This window comes from Camelina sativa, chromosome 15 (genome assembly GCF_000633955.1).
Source record: "Camelina sativa cultivar DH55 chromosome 15, Cs, whole genome shotgun sequence".
Lineage (NCBI taxonomy): Eukaryota > Viridiplantae > Streptophyta > Magnoliopsida > Brassicales > Brassicaceae > Camelina > Camelina sativa.
Window position 1 is genome coordinate 14,719,059 of NC_025699.1, and position 24,349 is coordinate 14,743,407.

Below are 24,349 nucleotides of genomic sequence, written 5' to 3' on the forward strand. Positions count from 1 at the left end.
ACATTATTCTTCCATTGATTTTACACAATAAAATGTAAGATTCTAAAAGTTAAAAAAAGAATGTAATATTTCTCTTATTCTTCCAATCTAACCACAATCAAATTAACATTTGTACTTACAATTCAAAGATTTAAAAAATGAATATTCAATAAAAAAAATAACAAAGTAAAAAAAAATAGAGGAGAGGGCGTGGGAGTTGAGTTTACTAACAATAGTCTATATGTACGTCGTCACTTAATCACTAAATTACGAGGAGATGTGACCGTGAGCATGGTTGTGTGATGTGAGTAAATCCTCGTCATTGTCGTAGCACTGAGGCGCGACCAGCAAAATGACGTTCTTCTTGGACAGGGCATGGCGGACCGTGGCCGCCGGGGATATTTGTGCAGCTAGAAGGATTGGAAGGAGTGACTTCACCTCTTTGTAGAAACTGTAAATTGCCAAGACGCTCTTTTGGTAAAAGCCTAAAAGCTTCGTTTGTCGGAACGTGTAACACCATTAGTAGAAGAAAGTTTAACGAGAGTATCAATGCAACAGATTTTTGCATATTACTTATGTAGAAGTAAAATGGAATAAATAAATGAATGAATAAAATGGAGCTTTTTCTTGTTTTAGTTGTTTTACTCTTGAGAAAAATAGAAGCTGAATCTATAGTTGTGTGATGAGTTATGTGGTGCGCGATTGTTGAATTTATATAGAGGAAAATGTTTGAAAGTAATAACGATTTTTTTTTCTTTCTTATTTGTTGAATATTATCTTGTGGAGAGATCTTGAATGTTGACTTGTTGTATATAGTAGTGTTATACGAAAAAATGCATATTTCTTCATAGACCCAATTTTTAAATTTGTTTAAACAGGTCATAAAAGAAAAACAAAGAGTTAGGCATGGTCAATTTGTTAGACTGTAAGAGCTTGAACATAACATCGGTCCACTTTGTTTACAAGAAATGTCTATTAAGAACTTGGAGTAAATGTTTTCGAAATAAATTAGTATTTTTTGGTCAATATCTACGGATGAGAAGCTGCTTCAAAGTTGTTCAAAGTTTTTTTTGGGGTAAAGGTGGCTTGATGAGTAGTTTCGAGGAAGTGTAGTTTTAGAACTGATTCCTACTTCGTTGATCTTTTTCTTATCCCAAGCTAAACTTGTTTAGAGAAGAAGAATGTTTGGCAAACAAGATATATATATATATATATATATATATATATATATATATATATTGGCATCTAATCAATATAGGAGAATTCCAAAAATATTGTTAATATCTAAAAAAATTATCTACGTTTTAATTCCACTAACACTAGGTTTTAACCCGCAGTATACCGCAGAAATATATTTTTATAATTAAATATAAAATAAAATTATGTTTTATTTTTTGGTAGTATTTCTTATGCCATATAACAATTATACATTATTAATTATTTTTGGATGAAAATGTAGTTTTATCTAGTTTGGAAATATATATTGGGGTTTGGTTGAAATGTTTAACATTTAAGTTTTGCTATTTTAGTTTTGCAAATAAATTTATTAGAGTCAAGAATACATTATAATATGTATTTCAAGATAAGTATTTGGATGAAAGTATTTAATTATACTTCCTATTTAAACATTCCATTTATTTTTGGTCATTTTTAAAAGTATGTTTATAGTTAGGTATTGTAAATGGACCATAATCTTAATATATGTTAACTTTCAAAGAATCTAATATCAATATTCTTGGATCAAACCAATCCAAGTGAGTTAATAAAATTTTAAATTTATATTAATGTTGATCCAAACCGTCCCGCTATACAATTTGTATATTAATATTTCTTTTTATTTTTAAGTTTTAAAATATTATATAGTATAATTAAACGGTTTGACTAAGAATTGAATTAAACATATACAAATTTGTAAATCTGAATGCTTGTAAATTTTGTTTCACACTCACTTATATATTTACAAATATTTATATAAAACTTTAATACAAATATTTATATTAAATTAGAAATAAAATTTATATAAAACTTTTCCTGCAGTATACCCATGTAGGATAATGATTAAGATTAAGAATTATAATTGTTACAGAAAATAAAATCAAAACCCAATTGAAATCAATGTTACTTAGGATTAAGAATTATAATCCTTACCAAAAAAAAAGATTAAGAATTATTATGATTATTACAAAAAAAAAACAAAAAGAATTAAGTCAAATATAATCAATGAGAATGATAAAAAGAAACATAAGATTGAAGTGACCTTAGTGCAGTGGCAGGAGGTAAGTCCATTTGTAGAAGTCACCATCACACCCGGGATCGAGTCCCGGCTCCTGCGAATGTAGGAATTTGGCTAATGGGCCGGCCAGTTGTGGCCCAATGGTTGACAAAAAAAAAAAAAACATAAGAATAATAAAAACAAAACCCAAAAAACTATCTATTTTTGCATTCATTATCTTGTGCTCATAGAGTAAACATATATTTCATACAAACTGGACAATGTTTTTCTTAAAAACAAAAATCAAAACTGAGAGAAAGAAAATGTTTTAATGATAATAAAATGTGAACTACTAGGTTTTCACCCGCGGTACACCGTGGTACACCGCGTGACTAAATTATAAATTATTTTATTTTAAATAATAATTTTAAATTTATTTAGTTTTCAAATTCCTAATTAATTAACTTTTATCTAATTAATTTATAATTTTGTTTAGAATATTTTTTTCTCATTCTTACGTTTTATACAGTTTAGAACCTAATTATATTAAATTTGTTAATAGATAGAATATAAAATTCTAAAATACTTAGTTTTGTTTTCAATAATTAAACAGAAGTATATGTCTATATGGTATATTAGTGTATATTTTTATGTGTAAACAATTTTTTTTTGGAATATTAAGAATGTGTAATATTTTGTAGTTCATACACTAAATAATTTATAAGTTAATTTTCCAGACTATGACTACAAATCTATAGTATATGAAATAAACTAATAGTTTTAGTGTTGGTTCTACTATAGTCTAAACTCGTCATGCTAGGCGGATCACACAACATGTTCAAATATTTTTAATCCACAAAAACTCATCATACAAAACCTGTGAAAGTAAAATATAGTATTTGAGGTTAAAAATCACTTTTTATCAAATCAATTTTTCAAAATTTTATCAAGTAAAAAACAATACTTGGGTTCACCCCTAGAGGTGAACCTCTTCATTCACCTCCTTATAAAATAGGGAAATAAAATTTGTATACATTTGCAACTATGTTTGTTACCTTTTAAAACACTTAGTTTCTATAAAAAATGGAATATAGGTAGAGTTAATTTATTTATTAAATAAATTATTAATTGCTAATGGCATGCCTGTAAATAAGTGTCAACTTCAAGATTTATTTTATAAATGTCTCCAAAAATGTATATATAGATGTATTGCTACGATGATAACAATAGTTGTTCTATTTAGAGGTTATTTATAGAGGTAGTCATGATTAGGAGAATAAATCTTGGTGAGCAAGTTAGAAATCTTGAAAAATCTTGATTAGATATTTAATGTTTAATTCAGCTTTCATTTAGTTTTGTATGTTTTAATACCATATTTATTGTTATTGATAGCATTAAAACCTCAAATTTGTTACTTATGTATTGTTTCCTATTTTAATGGATTGTTGATTTAATTTTTGATTTAATGATCTTAAGATTGGTTCTTAATATGGTTTTTAATATGATAATTTCGATTTAAAAAAAAAAAGATTAAAGAAAAACAGAATATTGTTATAAAGATATTTTAGGAATTTTCGGTTTTAGTTATAGTTTTTTGTACATTTTTTTAAGATCAATATTGTAAATAAGTTTTTAAATAAGTAACACTAAAATGGTAGAAACCAAAATATACTTCAAAAATATATATATAGATTAAGTCTATCCTCATGTTAAATACCCAGTTTTGTGAATTGAATGGAATTTTAACCATAAAAGCCTTCATCATATGGATCTAAAATGAATTTATTGTTTTATATCATCCACATCCAAAGCTTTTGGTTGGGACCATGAAATTTTATTAATTTATAGAGGTTTTAATTTATCGATAAATTAATAATTATTAATTTATGAAGAAATTTTTAATTTTTATAATTTTGAAAATTTTATATTACAATAAGATACTTTTGTTATCATTCATATTTTTAAAGAATTTCTTAATTTATAATTTTGGTTATCGTAATTGCTAAGTTTAGAGTTTAGGTAAAAATGATAAATGTTAGAAGTTTAGAATTTAGAAGAAATTGCTACTAGTATCATTCATGGTAATGATGAAGTCATAGAAGATATTGCGGTGATTTTAGAACCAATTACATGTAAAGAAGCAATTATCGCATTTAGGACTCTCCACAATTTTTAGATGCGATTTGAAAAGACGACAATGAAAAATATTAGAGATGAGCTCCAATAAAAATGCAAATTTAAGAATATTCAAACAACAATAGAGTCATATTTCACTAGATTTTCTTAGATATATAAATATATATATATATATTATTTGATTATTAATTTATGATATTGATGAGACCATATTTTTACATAGAATTTAAAAAAAATTATTATCTTATTAATTTATCGAAATGTATCATTTTTTACACCGGTCCAACTCGAGACCGGAAGAATTTATTAATTTATAGCGAGTATTAATTTAAAGAATATTAATTTATAGAGGTTTGATATTTTACGAATATGTAACCTACGCATGGAGGCATACAAATATTTTTATTTTTACTTTTCAAAACGACGTATATTACAAGTCATAAGTATAAATCGTTGCCCAAGCACCCTTATTANAAAAAAAAAAAAAAAAAAAAAATACAAGTCATAAATTATAAATTATGATAAGGAATAAAATCTTATAAATTATAGCTGGAAAAGGAAAAAGAATATTTGGAGACTGAACAAAAGAAAAAAGTCAACAAAAAAAACTTAAAAGCGGCGGTCTCATCGTAATCTCAGCCCAAAACCCTAATGTTATGTTCCCCTATATATATCACAAACCAACTTTTTCCTCTTCTTTAGATCTTAAACTCTTCCAAAAAAAAACTTGTACCTCCTCTGTTGGTGACTAAGCACCTTCGCTTGCAGAGAGAAATCACAGTGTGGTCAAAAGCTTTTTAAGTCTTTTTTAAAGTCTCTTTCCTCTGTGATTCTCTGTGCAAGCTAAAGAGCTTGCTCCCCAATCTTATCTCCCCCGATGTTTTAAATTCAAAGCCATGACTATATTTGTTTGAGATCTTCTTTAATCTGATGGTTCTTTGACTTTATGATTTGCTTTTGTACTTTCTTTTTGATTATACTATGTTCATTGGAAAGATATAATGATAATGTTTTATTGATTTGCTAATAAAAGATTTGTGAAATCTTGATTCTAATTTTGAATCTGGCTTGATGTATTGAATTGAAAGATTTGATATTAAAATCTTGGTTGACGGATTTGATATTCACATATGGCTTTGAATTTTGTTTACTGGTTTGGTTGGTAGAGGAATTGAAAACTCAATGAGATGAAATCAAATCGGTAGGTAAAGGTAGGGAGAGAGAGAACACTAGAGGACAACCTTTTCACAAAACTTGGCTTGTGTAATGAAAGTCCAGCCCATTTTGGTGACAATCGCTGAGCCCATTAAACAAAGATGTGTTAATTAAACCCATTTTAAAACTCTTAATTACAATTATATTTAATACAAACTATTATTGCATGATTTTTCTGTTAATTAATTTCAGAATTTTTTTTTTTTATAAATAAAATTAAGATTAGAAGTTCGGATATGTATATTAATACGATAATCTCATCAAACATTGTTCGGATATGTATATTAGAAGTTCTTGCTTTATAGAGTTACTAAAAAATATTAAACTCATGGAAAACTTTTTTTTTGTTGTTTGCATAAAAAAATTAACTTATTGAATCAATTGGGATCATGGGATATCATTGTTTCGGATGAATCATACCTCCTAATCTCTACACTACACGAATGCTAATAATTTCCTCAAAATATCATAAATTTTCTTGTAGCATTCGTGTAGTGTAGAGATTAATGCTGATAGCAGGTTGAAACCTTAACGTTTGTTCAGAAGGAGAAAATCTTGTTCTGGATCAGGTGATCCAACCAATGTTAGTGCTAATGGCTCAAATTGTTAGCAACAAAACCATGTAAGATTGGAAACATGCAAAGAAATCACACAATATGCATTGTTGAGAGTTGAGACAACTCCTAGTATCTCATTTTACAGTCAAATGTTGTTCATTTCAACTTTACTCAGAAGACAAATGTTGTAAAATTAATTAAAAAGCGACGGAGAATTTATATAATCAATTATCAATCACACCAATAGTCTGTTTTTTTTCTTTTAAATTTTACATTCAACTTTAAAAAATTATAAAAATTCGGTTAATTTATAGATTTGATTTTAATTAGGATATCAAATATAAAACCTTAATATTCAGTTCTTTTATTATTATTATTGGTACTGAACCAAATTGAGACATCTATTCGGTTCTACTTCGACCATTGTATGTTTTGTACGACCTTTCTAATTTGTATATAATATATAGTTCCGTTTGACGTCTTTAGGTTTCAACCATACCTAAAAAGAAATACAAAAAAAATTATTTTGCGAATAAAAAATCTTGACGTGATATGTATGACAAGCCCATCACAAGTTTTACTATGAACTATATGTGGAAAATAATAAAAACAAAACCTTCTCGGTTCATAAAAGAAAGTTTCACACTTTTTTGTTTTTAATTTTGAAGAAATTAAACAATAATGAGTCTTATAATAAAGTTTTAAAAGTAGGTTATTTTAGAGAATTAGTGATGATGCAAAAACACGTAGGGAAGGGGCTAGTGCAATAAACAATAAAGTGTTTGAACTACTGCGAGTAAACTCTGCAACTTCGATCAAGGAAGCTATAAGTAAATCGAGGCCCTTTATTCACAAATGGTAAATAAAAGAGAAATTTCAATAATAAAAAAGAGAGGCCACTAGACTTTTAGACCTTCTCTTTCAGCCGTTGGATATGTCATATCGATGATGAGAGATAGATATATATATATATATATATATCATCTTCTAATTTTGGCAGAATCTTTTGTCTAATTCCACTCTCTCTGTCCTAAAATTTCCCATCTTTTTCACTTCATTCACCAGGTAACTAGATCATTTCAGGTTTATATAAAGTTTAGATGATGAAAATAAATGATAGTGAACCGAAAAATATTGGAAATGTACGGTGAACTTTTTTCTTATTGCTAAAGTATTTAAAAAATTGGTGGTGTGACATTTCTTATTAATTAGACGATGTAGAAAGAATCATGCAAATCTTTTTTAAAAATATGTGTTTAAAAAATAGAAAAGCGTCGTACAACACTAATTAACCATCTACATCAAAATATCACAACTAAGTATATGTGTGAATGTGTCAAACAGCCTTAATCCGTCCCACTAGATGTGGCATGTGGACATGCAAACAGGTTACACATGTGAATTACTTTGATATAGAACAATGAATTGAGGGACATTTTGTACAAGCTTAAAGAACTATATTATATTTGTGTGGTTGTAACTTCATAAATTTAAGGATCTTGACATAAACGATATGTAATAAGTACAAAAAAGAACAGTAATTTAATTTCAAGTCAGAGAACCTTAAGAAATCCATTGGTTAATTCCGGTATACTTTGAGTCTAATCATTCTGTATGTGTATGTTATATTACTTTATTTTTTGATACTCTTCCTGACCGGAATAACTAATCAAGGCACTTTTCCTAGGAGGTCAGATTTATAAAAAAAAAATCAATTTATATGGTAAAATATATATTCTGTCTTGAGTAAGCAGATTTTGTAGACAAAATAAGATTTAAGAAAATTATTTATATATATATATTTATATATAATTCAATCGGTGAACTGTTATAACATGTAACAAAAGTTGGAATTCAACGAGAGGAATGAAAAAAAGGAGCGATATGGTTAGATAATTTATCGTGTTTCGACAATTGTGAAATGTGTTCATATTGGGTGGATATATATGTAGCAGTTGGATGTGTATTAAATGAGACTTTCCTCGTTGGTGAATGTTGCACTTTGTAAATTGTACGGTTCCTCCATAGTATTTGCATCGCGTGGCCTTTAAACAATCTCACTTGCTAATCCATTTTTATCTAAAGAGTTCAAACACAAGATTAATCCATTTTATCGACAGTGTTGTAATATATAATTCTTATTTCAGAAGATTAGTCTATATGTATAATATTCCTTCCTACAATGGAATGTTCCAGATATATATTAATCAAACGACTGAAGAAATGAAAATTAAACATCAATACGTACCATAACTAACGATGAAATCAATGTCAAAGTAAGGGGTCACAATTTGAGCAAACACAACACATGTTGAAAGTAATTGGTCCAGAACTCATGGTGGTTTATTAACTATATAAAACAAAGGAAAGGGACAATGTATGGAAAGGCAAAATCTAAAGACCTAAGTCTAATAATAATGTGCGTCGTTTTCTTAGATTTGAGAACAAACAAATGTCAAGATATGGCTCACGAGGAAAGCTTTATAGCAAGGATTAAAAATTATAGATGATAAATGTTTTAAAATTATAAATCAACAAACAAATAGAAAATGGGAGAAAGGAACATCCACTTTTCTATTTTTGGTATAAAGCTTTTGATATAATGTCCTTTTGCTCGCCGAGGTTTTCCATTTTTATACCCTCTCCCGTCTCTCACATATTCACCCATCACTCCTTTAAAAATAATAATATAAGTTCCTACTTTTAGAGAAAATTATGATTAAGAACAGTGTTTTCTCATGATATCTACTGCTGTGATTCTGCGAAATGTCATATATGTTGCAAATAGTAACTATAGTGTTACATAAGTTTGATAATATGTGATTTCATCAGGTTTTGATTGCGATATCATACTAAAAACGATAACTTGATGTATTAGCCATTTAAATACACTCATTTCTACTTCTTTTTCCCCCATCCCCTTAAATTATTTCATTTTACCCTTTTTGAAAATCATGTTTTATGTTGAGATATCTTTTGTAGTGGATTTACTTTTTCATTTTTGACAAAAATGTTTGAGAATTATATAGGAGGAATGCGAACTGTAGTCGTTAAAACTCTCTATATGAACTTTATCATCCCTCTTGCAAATTTGCTATCTTTACACTATCTTTAGTATTTGCACACACACACACACACAAAAACTCTATCCAATTGCGAATGTGATTTATAGATAAAAGTAATAAAAACTGTGAGCATAAAATAATTAATTACTCCCTCTGTGTCAGAATAGATGATGTTGTAGGATTTTATTTTGTATCAGAATAGATGATTTTCTATATACTTTTATCAATTAATATTAAGAAATTGCAAAGTTCAAGAATCATTAAATGAAAATTTAAGAGTTTGATGAAATATTATTGGTTAATAATTATAAAAATATATTATTAGAAATAAATAATACACTTATTATTAAATAATAAATGTTTTTCTTGATTCATGTAAAAATCCTAAAACATCATCTATTATGATACAGAGGGAGTATATGTCAAGACAAATTGGTAGTTGATTTCACGAAACTCAAAGGTGTGATAATATTTAATGAAACTCTAAATTAGATGTACTTAATAAACTTGTGTCATCTCCATAAATCAAATCATGGAGAAGCTCGCTTAACACATGTTTCCCCACAAACATAAATATGGCGTTTTCTTTTAATTTTAATTTTATTTAATCTAAGATGGGGCTTTGATAATGCGTCCAAGAATCAGTCTCTTTCATAGTCTTAACACCAAAGAGCCCCAACCCTATCATCACATACACCTCTCTCTCATCTCTATCTCTCTATCTTTCTCTCTTTCTCTCTCTCTCTCTTTTTCTAAGTGACAGACAGACATAGATCTTAGATTTTTTCCCAGGGGAAAAAGTGAGTTCATCTTTTCAGATCTTACAAACACTTTGCTTTATAAAACTGATGTGCCACAAATCATTACTAGTACTATATTAATTATCTTCACAATTTTTGATCTACCATAGCCAACAAGAAAGAGCTCACATATGGAGAGATCAAGCAACATAGAGTTGAGGAACAGCTTCTACGGCCGTGCAAGAACTTCACCATGGAGCTATGGTGATTATGATAATTACCAACAGGATCATGAGTATCTTCTAGGGTTTTCATGGCCACCAAGGTCCTATACTTGCAGCTTCTGCAAAAGGGAATTCAGATCGGCTCAAGCACTTGGGGGCCACATGAATGTTCACAGAAGAGACAGAGCCAGGCTCAGATTACAACAGTCTTCATCATCATCTTCAACACCTTCTCCTCCTTACCCTAACCCTAATTACTCTTACTCTTCCATGGCAACCTCTCCTCCTCCTCCCAATTCTCCTCTAACCCTATTTCCAACCCTTTCTCCTCCGTCCTCACCAGGATATAGGGCAGGTTTGGTCCGTTCCTTGAGCCCCAAGTCAAAACATACACCAGAAAACGCTTGTGAGAATGAGAAATCATCTCTTTTAGTGGAGGCTGAAGAGGCTAAAAGGTTGAGCAAGAAAGATGCTTGCAAGTTCTTGAGGAATGATGAAATTATCAGCTTGGAGCTTGAGATTGGTCTGATCAACGAGTCAGAGCAAGATCTGGATCTAGAACTCCGTTTGGGTTTTGCTTAGATGGTTAAGCTGTAGAACATTATCCATAAAGGATTTGAAGTTCTCAATTCTAGAAGATATGCTGCTTCTCTAAGGTTAATTAGTTTCATCTATATGAATTTCTGTAAGCTTGCTAATTAGTACAACGTCATGGTTAATCATAATACTATAATATAAGCTATATAAAACNGGCCACCAAGGTCCTATACTTGCAGCTTCTGCAAAAGGGAATTCAGATCAGCTCAAGCACTTGGGGGCCACATGAATGTTCACAGAAGAGACAGAGCCAGGCTCAGATTACAACAGTCTTCATCATCATCTTCAACACCTTCTCCTCCTTACCCTAACCCTAATTACTCTTACTCTTCCATGGCAACCTCTCCTCCTCCTCCGCATTCTCCTCTAACCCTATTTCCAACCCTTTCTCCTCCGTCCTCACCAGGATATAGGGCAGGTTTGGTCCGTTCCTTGAGCCCCAAGTCAAAACATACACCAGAAAACGCTTGTGAGAATGAGAAATCATCTCTTTTAGTGGAGGCTGAAGAGGCTAAAAGGTTGAGCAAGAAAGATGCTTGCAAGTTCTTGAGGAATGATGAAATCATCAGCTTGGAGCTTGAGATTGGTCTGATCAACGAGTCAGAGCAAGATCTGGATCTAGAACTCCGTTTGGGTTTTGCTTAGATGGTTAAGCTGTAGAACATTATCCATAAAGGATTTGAAGTTCTCAATTCTAGAAGATATGCTGCTTCTCTAAGGTTAATTAGTTTCATCTATATGAATTTCTGTAAGCTTGCTAATTAGTACAACGTCATGGTTAATCATAATACTATAATATAAGCTATATAAAACCTTGGGGCGTTAGATGTTATATAATATATGTATGTGCTTAATTACTACCGTTTTATATATGACGAATGGATACAGTTTTGTCTACTAATCGATTATTCTCGTCTTAAAATTTCTACATATTTTACACCTTCCGTTTCATTCATGTAAACTGATGTGTTAGACTTAAACNCTAACCCTAATTACTCTTACTCTTCCATGGCAACCTCTCCTCCTCCTCCTCACTCTCCTCTAACCCTATTTCCAACCCTTTCTCCTCCGTCCTCACCAGGATATAGGGCAGGTTTGGTCCGTTCCTTGAGCCCCAAGTCAAAACATACACCAGAAAACGCTTGTGAGAATGAGAAATCATCTCTTTTAGTGGAGGCTGAAGAGGCTAAAAGGTTGAGCAAGAAAGATGCTTGCAAGTTCTTGAGGAATGATGAAATCATCAGCTTGGAGCTTGAGATTGGTCTGATCAACGAGTCAGAGCAAGATCTGGATCTAGAACTCCGTTTGGGTTTTGCTTAGATGGTTAAGCTGTAGAACATTATCCATAAAGGATTTGAAGTTCTCAATTCTAGAAGATATGCTGCTTCTCTAAGGTTAATTAGTTTCATCTATATGAATTTCTGTAAGCTTGCTAATTAGTACAACGTCATGGTTAATCATAATACTATAATATAAGCTATATAAAACCTTGGGGCGTTAGATGTTATATAATATATGTATGTGCTTAATTACTACCGTTTTATATATGACGAATGGATACAGTTTTGTCTACTAATCGATTATTCTCGTCTTAAAATTTCTACATATTTTACACCTTCCGTTTCATTCATGTAAACTGATGTGTTAGACTTAAACTTGTTTTACCATTTTTAATAAAATTTATGATGAAAAAAGACTAATTTTGTTTTTGTTTATCTGATATAGATGATGTTTTATTGATTTTGTTTTGCAATATTTATTGTCTATTTCTTGGTGAAGCCCTATATGACCATAATTGCACAATATTTAATAATAACAACATAATTAGATATTTAGATGGATATATTACATTTTTTAGTTTCTTGTTAATATGTCTGAAAAAAAGAACTGATCCAAAGCATCAAACTTTATAAAAGAAACGATTATTCCTTTAGTCGAAAACATGCATGGTTGATTTTTCGGAGGGGGCTTGTAAGACTTTCTTTTTATCTACAAGTTCAGTTCATATCTTTCATAGCTAATACGGTACCTAGTGGGGCGTGTAGGTCGGATCGAGTTAAAATCAAACCAGCTAGCTACTTCAGGTTGCATTTCTACACAAAGGCATGCATATAAATGAAAAATAGTAGGGGCGGATCTATGTGTGCACTAGGTGGGGCACGTGCCCCATACTCCTTAATAAAAATTGTTTAAATGATGATTTATTAGTAACAATTTCCTAGCTCATTTGGGAAGAGTGCCCCATGCTAAGTGAAAGGTCAAGGGTTCGAATGCCACAATAAGCACTTGTTTCTCAATGTTTTTTTACTTCTCTATGTTATTTATTACTTGATTTTTTTTTTAAAAGAATAAATATAATTTTTGTGCCCCATATTATTTTTCTTCCTGGATCCGCCACTATTAGTACCTTGGAACGATTCATATATTTTTCAAAGCTTTAAATTCAAACTTCAAAGATAGTGCTATATGTTGATCTTGATCATATTCTCAAGCAAATTGGATATTGTTCTAACCTACTTTTATTAGGTAATAATTACCCCGAGGCAACTTATTAAGATGCAAAATAGATAGTTTCGTGGAACGTATCAAATATAAATTTTCATTTGGTTAGTAAGTTCCTCGTGTAATTAGCGTTTCAATCTTCTTCTTTTTTTTTTCTTTCTTTCTATATAGACACTATTTAAATTTAATAGAATATCACTTAAAACAAAACAAAATACAGTATATATCTTCACATTTTTCGTTAATGGATTATGAGCTTTTGCAACTATGTCTTTTCTGATAAGTAGCTTTTGCAACTATGTCAGAACATAAAATTTTGTTATGTCTGCTTTTCGTCTTTACATTCGAATTTGTAAATGATTTTAAAATTAACAACCCTAATAGAATGTAGTCAGTTTTATTAAACATGGTGATTTTTATCAAACATAAATTTAAACGTCGAAATATATAAAATCAGTGAAGGCTTCTATTGTTTGTGAATACGAAAGGACGGGATTATAATTATAGTTTCTTCAATCTCCAAGTCCGAACGACGATGAACAAAAGTTTTCTCGACGTTCAGAGCCACTTTTGTTAGATTTTGACTTTTGTATGGTTACTAATATCTTTCAAATCTGAATTGGTTTGAATAGAAAACTGCGTTTGCGTGTGATCATGACTAATTGTACAAAAACATATACTGAGTGAATCATTGCACTGAGGGTAACAAATCATTATTTAAAAACAAGTCCCAAAGCATATTTCAGTTTCATGAGTGCAAAAACTGTAAACATGTCATAATTACTCGATCGCTTATTATTTCATTAGATCTTTTTCAATTTTTTTTTTTTTGGTTTGAAAAGGTCAACACGTACGGCATTTATATAAGTCATACTGTACAAAACTATAGAAGGATCAAAGATGATATTAAAATATTTTGAAATAACACAGATACGCAACACGTACATGTGTGCGTATGTGACCATAGTTGGATTTGGACAAGAGGGTATATATGCTGGAAGTTTGGTATTCCCCAAAACCTGAGGGTTTGCATGTTCCCGACAATGTCTGGGTTTTGAATGGCATGATGAGCTTTCCTTTTATAGTAAGTTATGTTTTCGTCAGTTCTAAGCGTTACACATAACTAAACAGTACTAACTCCTCCACCAAATTTACTTTTCTTGAAAAGCATTAAAAGTTTTTTTTTTCTCAACACCTTTTTCACATACTCAAACATGCATCGCCCACTTCAAATGTCTACGCACCGTTACAAAACTTAATTTTCTAGCCATTGTTAAAATCGCAAACCATTAGCACGACTTGAATCCAAAATTTTCTTAATTTTTTAATCCCCTACAAAGAAAAAAACAATTTAGCAATTTCAAGAGCTACAAAGTTGACATTATAGCTTCAGTTGTATGAAAATCGTTTCAAAACGCATATTAGAGAGATAAATTTTGAGAAAAGTATAATCAGATACTAATGAAATTAATAACTTTCAAATGGGGAAAAAAGAACTGTATCTCTAAAGCTATTCGCAAGACTCCGCATCGTGAATTATTTTAGCCTCTTTAAAAACCACATTAGCCACTACATATACTAATATATATATCCTCCATCTCTAGGGACTGGACTGTTTCTGATAAAGCTCTATAGTCCGTATACAATGTCAAGTGATGTCAAGATCTCTTCACATAATGTATGCATGTGTGCATGTCAGTATTAAATTCATGAATAATAATCAAAAGTTTATACCATAGTGTGACATTGTACATACAAGTAGGTATATAAATGAGCAGATGCAAAAGAAGAGCCCAAAAGGGGCACTTAGGGCTGCAACGTGATGAGGCGTCACATTGAATGACTTTGATAATGATGACGTCATAAGAAAATGAAAACACATAGAAAATTGTAAAGACAAATAGGCAAAGGAGAAGCTCATCTTTGTTGTTATTTTTGTGAAAGTGGAGATAGACATGGGCACATAATGGTAATAATAATAAAAGTGATACTTTAATAGGGTATTAAGTAACAAGTTGATGAACAAATTAAGTAACAAGTTAGGCAAATATCACAGTCTATTATTTGGTCATCAAGCACTCTTTATTAATTATTTTGCCGATCATGTATATCAGTATATGTGAATTGCTTTCCCGATTTTATAAAAATTAATCATATCATCAATGTGTATGTATATATATCAATGCTAAATACGTTATACAAATCGTATATATAATACAATAACTTTTCAGCAAGTACCATACTACCATGCATGATCAGAATGTTGAAAATTTGACAAACGAGGATCGATCGACAACAGGTCACACAATTTGGTTCTCTTTCTCTCAGTTTTAGTCGATGATCATGGCGAAGGCACTATCAGTTTAGGTCTTCCACTTCCAATTAATCAAAACTTTTTGATTTTTGGGTTAAGGTATATAATATTGACTTTTGTTCATAAAAATTTCCACGTCTTCCCTATTCATTTTCTTTTTCATTCGATCATTACCACTTTTTCCCCTCATAGTAAATTTCACAAAAAGAAAAATCTGGCCACTATGGAACTTTCAGTGATGATTTGAGGTTGGATTTTCATTATTGATGTTCGTTTGATTTTTAGAATTATTTTCTGAAGTCAAATTATGAGGACTAGTGTTTGTACTGATCTGATCATGGTTTTAGTTATAATTTCACCACATTATCTTCAGATTCAGCGCAGAAGTTGAATGCTATGTACTAATCTGCTAAGATCGGGTGATTCAAGAATAATGGGGTTGGGTTGGAAGAAAAAAAAACCATAAAATGAAGGTATCACATTCTCATGACGCTTGTTATCTCTGTCCATCAGTACATTCAGTTTTGGACTTTAAATTGGGGCTTCAAAGCCCAGCTCTAAAATGTTAGCATAGCCACTCTAGGACCAATTCATTTATTTCATTCTTTGACTTAAGGAACAATTCATTAAATTTCGAACTTTTACATTCATCAATCATCATGTATAAAAAAGAAGAGAAGCCAAGTCCATACCCAAAACGAGACGTGGTTACATTACAAGCAAAATGGAATAGACAATAGAGCATTGAATGTATAAGTGTGAAAACTAACAAAATAGGCTAATAGCCAGTGACATTTTGCAGGCATTCATGAGTTTGTTATTTCTTATTAATGTTTCGATTGCATGTGACTTATCATCAATATCTTTAATTTTATAGACGTTACATATATTGACCAAATTGTTTTTTTTATCCATACACCAATTTAAAATATTTGTTCGTGCGGGGGGTGTTTTTTTTTTTCTGGAGGTTATGGCCTATGGGTGAGAAAAAAAAATACTTAGTGATAAAAAAAGAAATGTATATATAGCTATACGAGACTAGAGTCCACGATGAGCTGTGGTCCAAAAGTGCTGTTTCGTCTCTAGTGAATATTCTCCTAAGTCAGTAGGATTCTCCCATGTTCTCGAAATCCTATAAAAACATTAATGCTCCTGAGCAGCTGAGCTTATAGAAAATGAATGACAACACTTATGTATCCATATACATAATGGTATATCTTGTATCGTAGCTGCAAAACTGATTGTCTGATTAAACTCTGAACCAACCTAATGTATCAATCTTTCACTGTTATATATGCATAATGCATGCATGATCTCTCACTCAACACTTTTCTTTTATGCCATATAATCATTAAACATTGTCCTAAATAAGTAAACCGTAATACATACTATATGTGTTACTTGCTCAAAACTTGACTTATAAAACGTGGTCTCGGTCCACAAAATTGTTGAAGGGCGGTCAAAGAAATAAATATATGCAGGTATATTATTTTTAGCAATCCTAAGAGTAGCAAGGCCATCGTTCATCGGTCATATTTGTGCTTCCTACGTCTTATTTTGTTTTTGTTAAACCAATATAGAAACCATCATAATCATTCTCAGTTATTGGGAAAATTCATAATGAATTTCATAAATGCATTTTAATTCATGAGATATTTCCATTTTTTATATTCTGATTTTTTTTAGCTACTTCAATCCACAACCACAACTCTATAGTGGATCTTTTAATATATTTTGTTTTATTCCTCTATATTTCTTATATGTTCACACTTGATATATAATTTCGTATAGATTAAAATTAAACTAAGTTTTATGTTTGCAGTAGCTTATAGCTAGCCTTCAAATTTTGTTTAAACAACTTTGGTTGGTAATTTTTTACACTCGATGGAAACGTATAACATTTTCTTAATTACTATCTTCAAAGGTGTACAAGATTATTTCTTTGTATCTTTTATGTGTGCATATGTGTATAGTGTACGTATGATCACATTTAAATGTGAAATTAGCTAGTTATTAGCCTAACTAGTCACTCTAAGACTCATGAATAACAACACCTTGAGTAGTTTGTTTCCCAAATCAACTAATCCAACTGATATGATATTATCCTTTTGTTAAAGTACTTTCCCTGAATTTTGTTTTTGTAAAATATACAAATTAATTAAAATAATCGTGCATGGTGGTTTTGTAGTAAATAATAATCAATAATAGCTAGAACTATATGTTGCCACCCACAAACAATTTATTTTAAAACCCCCTATTTTGTCCTCCTTTTGGTGTAACAAGACTCAAAATATATCTTAATTCTCCATAAACCTTAATGCTTATTTTTGTAAGAAATATCCAAACCATTAAAAACATTAGCCCTCCGATCAAACACATGCTCTTTCCTAGCTTATATATACTCTAACATGAGCGTCAGACTCATTTCAAAACATTGAATATTGAGAGAGATAGAGAGAAACCCCAATAGAAGGAGAAGAGAGAGATGAACAACCGGGGAAAACAGATTGATTCCGGCTCAGGCTCCGGCTCCGGCTCTGGAGATAAGCGCCGGACTTATGACTGCAACATCTGCAAGAGAGGTTTCACGAATCCTCAAGCCCTCGGTGGTCACAATAATATCCACAGCAGACGCGAGAGAAACCTCTCTTCCTTTTCTCCTTCCAACTCATTTCCATTTTCTCTTCCTTTACCATCTCAGTCTCCCTCCTCCTCCATAAACTTCACGAACCCTAATGATAACAACAACCCGTCTCCATATCTTCCGACCATCGATTCATACCACCACCAAGTGTCTCAGCCACCGATAAACCCTAGCCACAACACACAATACTTTGGATCATCATCACCAAGAGGAGGAGGGAGATTTGCTCAAGGGGAGTCTCATGGTCTCGATTTGAGCTTAGGGCTCGGATACATGATGAATGAAGATGATGACACTCACCAAAGCCCACAAGAGACCGGAGGTTCTGAGCCTCAAGATGATGATCTTGATCTTGATCTTCGTCTCGGCCGTCATCGTCATCATTAAGCTTGCAGCGGTGGTTTCCCTCACGTTTAATCCACGTAATCATATACAATACTTATAGTTGAAAGTTTAATCACCTTATTATAAGGTCCTTATATATGCATGATATTTGCTTATTGTGATGTTTCATGTTTTTAATATGTATTACATATATGGATCAAAATATGTTTAAGTGGAGTCATGTAGTTATTATGTAACGTCGATCACATTCATACGAAGTGTCGGTTTGTATAATTTAAGACTATATTATTATCAAAGATCAAATAGGTTTGAGTAATGTTAATGTTATATTACGTTGTTATGAAGTTGGGTTTGTATAATTCATATTCTTCTCTACTGCTATCGCTCTTCCATAACTATATATGACTATATGAGTGTAGATCTATAGATCAAATAGGTTAACTTGTGTAATATTCTTATTATCTATGTTGTATGAAATTTGGGTTTATATAATCAAGACTCTCTGCTACATTATTCTCTACATTTTTGCAGACCCATGTGAGCTGATATGAATCAAAAGCCTAATAATTGTAAAACAAATTATGATTATAAAAATACACAAATGGTAAATAATAAAGAGAGCACAAATCTGGGTTTTGTGAACTGACAGTTGAGGTAATTTAGAAGCAGAGATCAAAATTAAAAGGCCCAATATCATTGGAGGTTTGATTTTGGAGCCAGATTCATTATTAATTTACTGGGCTTACAAATCATGGAAATTTGAAATTGATTGTTCACTTAAATCAGATTACTGGTTTGAAAAGATATAAATCAAATATAAAGATCTTAATTGGGTCTTGGCTGGTTTTGTTTTGAACTTGCAAGTGTAAGTTCTTATTTTATTACTAGTTCTGCTCAAGAAAAATATAATGCGATTTTAATACGAAATCTAGCTTGTGGTGACAAGCACTAACCATACATTTCATGCATACTGAATTAATTATGGGCAAGTTAATTTGAATGCTGCTTCTTTTTTATTTACAGGAGAGATATGTATCTTTGGCTTTGACCAAAAATTAATGATATCAAACATGCTAAAAGTTTGTTTTCCTAAATTTAATAAAAATGATAAGGATGTACAGTATAGATATGTTTCTTTGTTAACTATAATAAATTACGTATTTCATAAAATAAAAAATCCTCAAAAATAGATCTTTTTATTTATTTATATATTATTATGATTTGCTCAAAATAGCTCTTTTTATTAAGAAAAATATCAAGAAAAAAAAAATGTTATTTTTCTTTCTTCTCACGTCCGATCCACAAGAGGAAATCTTGTTTATTTTTTTTCTTGTCTTTTCCACATATGTTTTTAATTTTAACAGATTACAAATTAATTAATATTAATCTATTTTTGGGTCAACAATAATTAAATATTGGTCTGTTGAGATAAGCTTGAAAGAAACTTGAAGAGCAAGATAATCATAATCTCACCGAGTTATGGTTTGTAAAGAGATTAGGATTAGGATGGAAATATTTAGGAGTTATCTAGTTTGATTAGGAATTAACTCTTGATCTTAGGTGTTTAAATTTAATATGGTCTACTCTAAATCTTCATATTACAAGTAATTCCATTTTTTAATTTGTCTGAAAAGTTGAATTAAGAATTTTTATATCAGAGGAAGACGTCGTCGAAGGTATAGAAACCTAAATTTTGGTGGGGGATAGTGCTCTGTTTCCGCCATGGAAGACGTCTGCGAAGGAAAGGAATTTTCTTTCCCACGGGAAGAAGAAAAAGTTCTCTCCTTTTGGACTCAAATCGATGCTTTCAAGACACAGCTCCAACGAACAGAGGATTGCGAAGAGTACGTCTTCTACGACGGTCCTCCTTTCGCCACCGGTCTTCCTCACTACGGACACATACTCGCCGGTACGATTAAGGACATCGTGACTCGGTACCAGTCCATGAACGGCAAACACGTCACGCGGCGGTTCGGTTGGGACTGTCATGGTCTCCCTGTAGAGAACGAGATTGATCGTAAGTTGAACATTAAGAGGAGAGACCAAGTGCTTGAGATGGGTATTGATAAGTATAATGAGGAGTGTAGGAGTATTGTGACGCGTTATGTTGAGGAGTGGGAGAAGGTTATTACCAGGACTGGTCGTTGGATTGATTTTAGTAATGACTATAAGACTATGGACTTGTCGTTTATGGAGAGTGTTTGGTGGGGTTTTGCTCAGCTTTATAATAAGGGTCTTGTTTACAAATTCGTCAAGGTTTGGCCTTTTTTTCTTGGGTTTGAATTGGTCTTAGGTTTGAAATCTTGTTGACTCAAGTCTCGTTTGTTTGCAGGTTATGCCTTATAGTACTGGTTGTAAGACACCTCTGTCTAATTTTGAAGCTGGTCAGAACTATAAGGTATGTATGTTGTTTCCCTTAGTTTATTACTTTATATTGTTGCGTATTTGAATGATGTTTTGACGATTTCGTACAACAGGATGTGGATGATCCAGAGATCATGGTTACATTCCCAGTGATTGGGGATGAAGATGATGCGGCTTTTGTGGCATGGACTACTACTCCATGGACTCTTCCAAGCAATCTTGCTTTGTGTGTCAATGCAAAGTTTGTCTATCTCAAGGTTCGAAACAACAACACTGGAAAAGTCTATGTGGTTGCTGAATCTCGGTTGTCATCTCTTCCCAGTGATAAGCCTAAGGCTGCTGGTGATACCAAGAAGGCTAAAGGTGCTAAGCCTGACAGTGCAGAGGATTCTTATCAAGTTTTGGAAAAATTTGATGGAGCTTCCCTGGTTGGGAAGAAGTACGAACCTTTGTTTGATTATTTTAACGATTTCTCTACTGTGGCCTTTCGAGTAGTAGCAGATGATTATGTCACTGATGACTGTGGTACTGGTATTGTCCATTGTGCTCCTGCCTTTGGTGAAGATGACCACCGTGTTTGTCTTGACAACAAGATAATTAAGAAGGTTAGATTTTACTACATTCTCCTTATCATCACCTCATTAACATCAGAAGACATTAGCCATTGTTAAGGGTTCATGGATTTCGTAGGGGGTTTAAGGGATTTATTGTTTAGGACGAGAAACGAGATGCTCATTTGTGGTTTATTTTCTTTCTTGTTTAGTCTTACAATATCTTCAAGAAACCATGCTCATATACTCTACTATACTCTCTCTTTATCTCATTATGTTAAATGTTGTATATGGTTTTATCCTCTCTTGCAGGAGGAGAATCTAGTTGTGGCTGTTGATGATGATGGGGTGTTTACTGAGAGAATCACCCAATTCAGTGGCAGTTATGTCAAAGATGCAGATAACGATATAATTAAAGCCGTGAAGGTGATTACTGATGCCTAATGTTTGTAAATAGACTACATGAGTCAGTTAAGATCATAATGATCTGTCATGTCTCTTAGAGGATGTTAGTGTACTTTTGGACTATCAAATTGTTTTATAGTAAGTAACCCCTTTTTTTTGCAGGAAAAAGGCAGGCTTGTTAAATCGGGGAGGTTTACTCACTCATATCCATTTTGTTGGCGATCAGACACCCCTCTCATATATAGAGCAGTTCCGAGTTGGTATGTTTCATGTTTTATATGAGTTTTAGCTATTTATTTGTTAATTTAGTGCTAGGTGAGACACACACTCTCTGTCTCTTTGGTCCTTATTTCGAGTTTGGCTTAAAAGATGTAAGCTTTTGTCCTATTCCTGTCCTGTTGACGCAAATGATGATCATATATTATAATTATTCATTTCATTATATCTGGCAGCCTCTTTCCGGAGAAATCTTTGTTTAAGATATTTTGATTTTCCATGTTTTGACTTTATCTATTTTATATTTTGAAATTATATGTACTGAATATCTGACCTAATGAAGCTTATTCTTCATTTTCATGAGTGGGTCAAGAGTCAAGAATTTAAAGTTTGTAAGTGTTTGACTTGTTAGGTTTGTGAATGTGGAGCAGTTGAAAGAAAAATTGTTAGAAAACAATGAAAGAACAAAATGGGTACCTAAATATGTGAAGGTCAGTGGAAGAAAGGATCAGTACTCTTTGAGTATTTTTTACAAGTTCACTTTCGTTTGGATGAGTTACTAATATGATTATATTTTCTTGCAGGAAAAACGTTTTCACAATTGGCTTGAAAATGCAAAGGATTGGGCAGTCAGCCGAAGTAGATTTTGGGGAACGCCTCTTCCAATATGGATCAGTGATGATGGGAAGGATGTCGAGGTCATGGATTCAGTTGAGAAGCTTGAAAAGTTCTCTGGTGTCAAGGTATCTGATTGATTGTTTCTAGAAGTCTTATTAGTATGTTCTGTTCAAGTTTATGACATCCTACGAGTGTTTTTTTTTTTCCTCACTGGAGCATATTGGAAATAAGAAAATCTGATGCTCATTTGCTTTTCTGATGACTTATGGTGCAGGTCTTTGATCTGCATCGTCACCATGTTGATCAAATTACAATCCCATCTACTCCTACTCGTGGCGTGCTCCGTCGTGTAGAAGACGTAAGATGCATTCATTTATTTTTAATCTGTGATTGTCCGTGGTATTGTCCCATAGTTATGTTTATATCATGCTTTTTCAGGTTTTTGATTGTTGGTTTGAGAGTGGTTCAATGCCTTATGCATATATCCATTATCCATTTGAAAACAAGGAGCTATTTGAGCAGAACTTTCCGGGTGATTTTGTGGCTGAAGGGCTTGATCAAACTCGTGGATGGTATGTCATTCCAAATCTTGGCCCTTTACTGTATGAACTGATTTGGATAGTAAGTCTTGTCTATGAATGTACTTTACTAAGTAATGAGTCTAGGCTAATGGAAGGTGTGATCATTATACAATATAAAATGTGATTCTAGAACTATTTTGAAAGAATCAAGGCAATTAATATCTAAACTTGTAATTTGGAATGTATCTACAGGTTTTATACTCTTATGGTGTTGTCTACAGCATTATTTGATAAACCAGCTTTTAAAAATCTGATTTGCAATGGTCTCGTGCTTGCTGAGGATGGCAAAAAAATGTCTAAGAAATTACAGAATTATCCACCACCTTTGGATATCATAAATGAGTACGGGGCTGTAAGTTTTCTCCCTATGATATGCTTTTATGCTGTGTTTTCAGTACGAAAATCTTGGTTGCGTGTAGATTTTTTCTCGTAGTGACTTTGCGTGGACCTTGACAGGATGCTGTGCGATTGTACCTGATCAAGTCTCCGGCTGTACGTGCTGAGCCACTGCGCTTCAAGAAAGAAGGAGTACATGGTGTTGTGAGTGATCTTAGCAGTTGATTTTATTGCTTTCTTATTTTAGTAGATTTGTTTTTTTTGTCTGAACTATTGGGTTTTGCTAGGTCAAAGATGTACTCCTTCCATGGTACAATGCATACCGGTTCCTTATTCAGAATGTAAAGAGACTTGAGACTGAAATTTCTGGGCCTTTTGTTCCTATTAATCTGGCAACTTTACAGTCATCAAACGTTCTCGATCAGTGGATTCACTCAGCCACACAAAGTCTTGTCAATTCTGTCCACAAGGAGATGGATGCATATGAGCTTGACAATGTAAGCTTTTTACATGCCATTATCTAGTGTTTTAGAAAGGAAAAAAGTTATCGCTATCTTGCGGTATTTTACGGTTACCACATCTTTGTTTTTCCTTTTTGCAGGTGGTTACTGAACTCGTGGAGTTCCTTGAAGATCTCACTAACATATATGTTAGATTCAACCGCAAGAGGTTAAAAGGCCGTACAGGAAAAGATGATTGTCACACTGCTCTTTCAACTCTATATAATGTATGGTAAATACTTTTTTTT

At 32.0% G+C, this 24,349-nt stretch overlaps 4 protein-coding genes and 1 pseudogene across 5 annotated transcripts; 4 read left to right on the forward strand and 1 right to left on the reverse strand.

The window, feature by feature from the left end:
* Positions 63 to 665, reverse strand: LOC109129258. The gene has a single exon (XM_019237085.1). The coding sequence runs from the start codon at positions 545 to 547 to the stop codon at positions 299 to 301; it is 249 nt and encodes an 82-aa protein (XP_019092630.1). The 5' UTR covers positions 548 to 665; the 3' UTR covers positions 63 to 298.
* LOC104746794 (transcriptional regulator SUPERMAN) lies at positions 9,890 to 11,650 on the forward strand. 2 transcript variants are annotated; one of them, XM_010468322.2, is made up of 2 exons: positions 9,890 to 10,229; positions 10,890 to 11,650. In XM_010468322.2, exons 1-2 carry the CDS (start codon positions 10,096 to 10,098, stop codon positions 11,368 to 11,370), a joined length of 615 nt encoding a protein of 204 aa, XP_010466624.1. In that variant the 5' UTR covers positions 9,890 to 10,095; the 3' UTR covers positions 11,371 to 11,650. The 2 variants fall into 2 exon arrangements, with proteins under 2 accessions (XP_010466624.1, XP_010466623.1); XM_010468321.1 differs by lacking the exon at positions 10,890 to 11,650 and having other exon boundaries at positions 9,890 to 10,863.
* LOC104748463 (transcriptional regulator SUPERMAN-like) lies at positions 11,597 to 12,325 on the forward strand. Its single transcript, XM_010470102.2, has 2 exons — positions 11,597 to 11,612; positions 11,699 to 12,325. The coding sequence occupies exons 1-2, from the start codon at positions 11,597 to 11,599 to the stop codon at positions 12,043 to 12,045; spliced, it is 363 nt and encodes a 120-aa protein (XP_010468404.1). The 3' UTR covers positions 12,046 to 12,325.
* Positions 18,027 to 18,572, forward strand: LOC104746795 (transcriptional regulator SUPERMAN-like). The gene has a single exon (XM_010468323.1). The coding sequence runs from the start codon at positions 18,027 to 18,029 to the stop codon at positions 18,570 to 18,572; it is 546 nt and encodes a 181-aa protein (XP_010466625.1).
* Positions 20,009 to 24,349, forward strand: part of LOC104748464 — a 6,053-nt pseudogene continuing 1,712 nt past the window's right edge.

Coding starts and splice junctions, on each gene's coding strand:
- LOC104746794 (XM_010468322.2), top strand. CDS start 10,096: ATGGAGAGATCAAGCAACATAGAGTTGAGGAACAGCTTCTACGGCCGT.
- LOC104746795 (XM_010468323.1), top strand. CDS start 18,027: ATGAACAACCGGGGAAAACAGATTGATTCCGGCTCAGGCTCCGGCTCC.
- LOC109129258 (XM_019237085.1), bottom strand. CDS start 547: ATGCAAAAATCTGTTGCATTGATACTCTCGTTAAACTTTCTTCTACTA.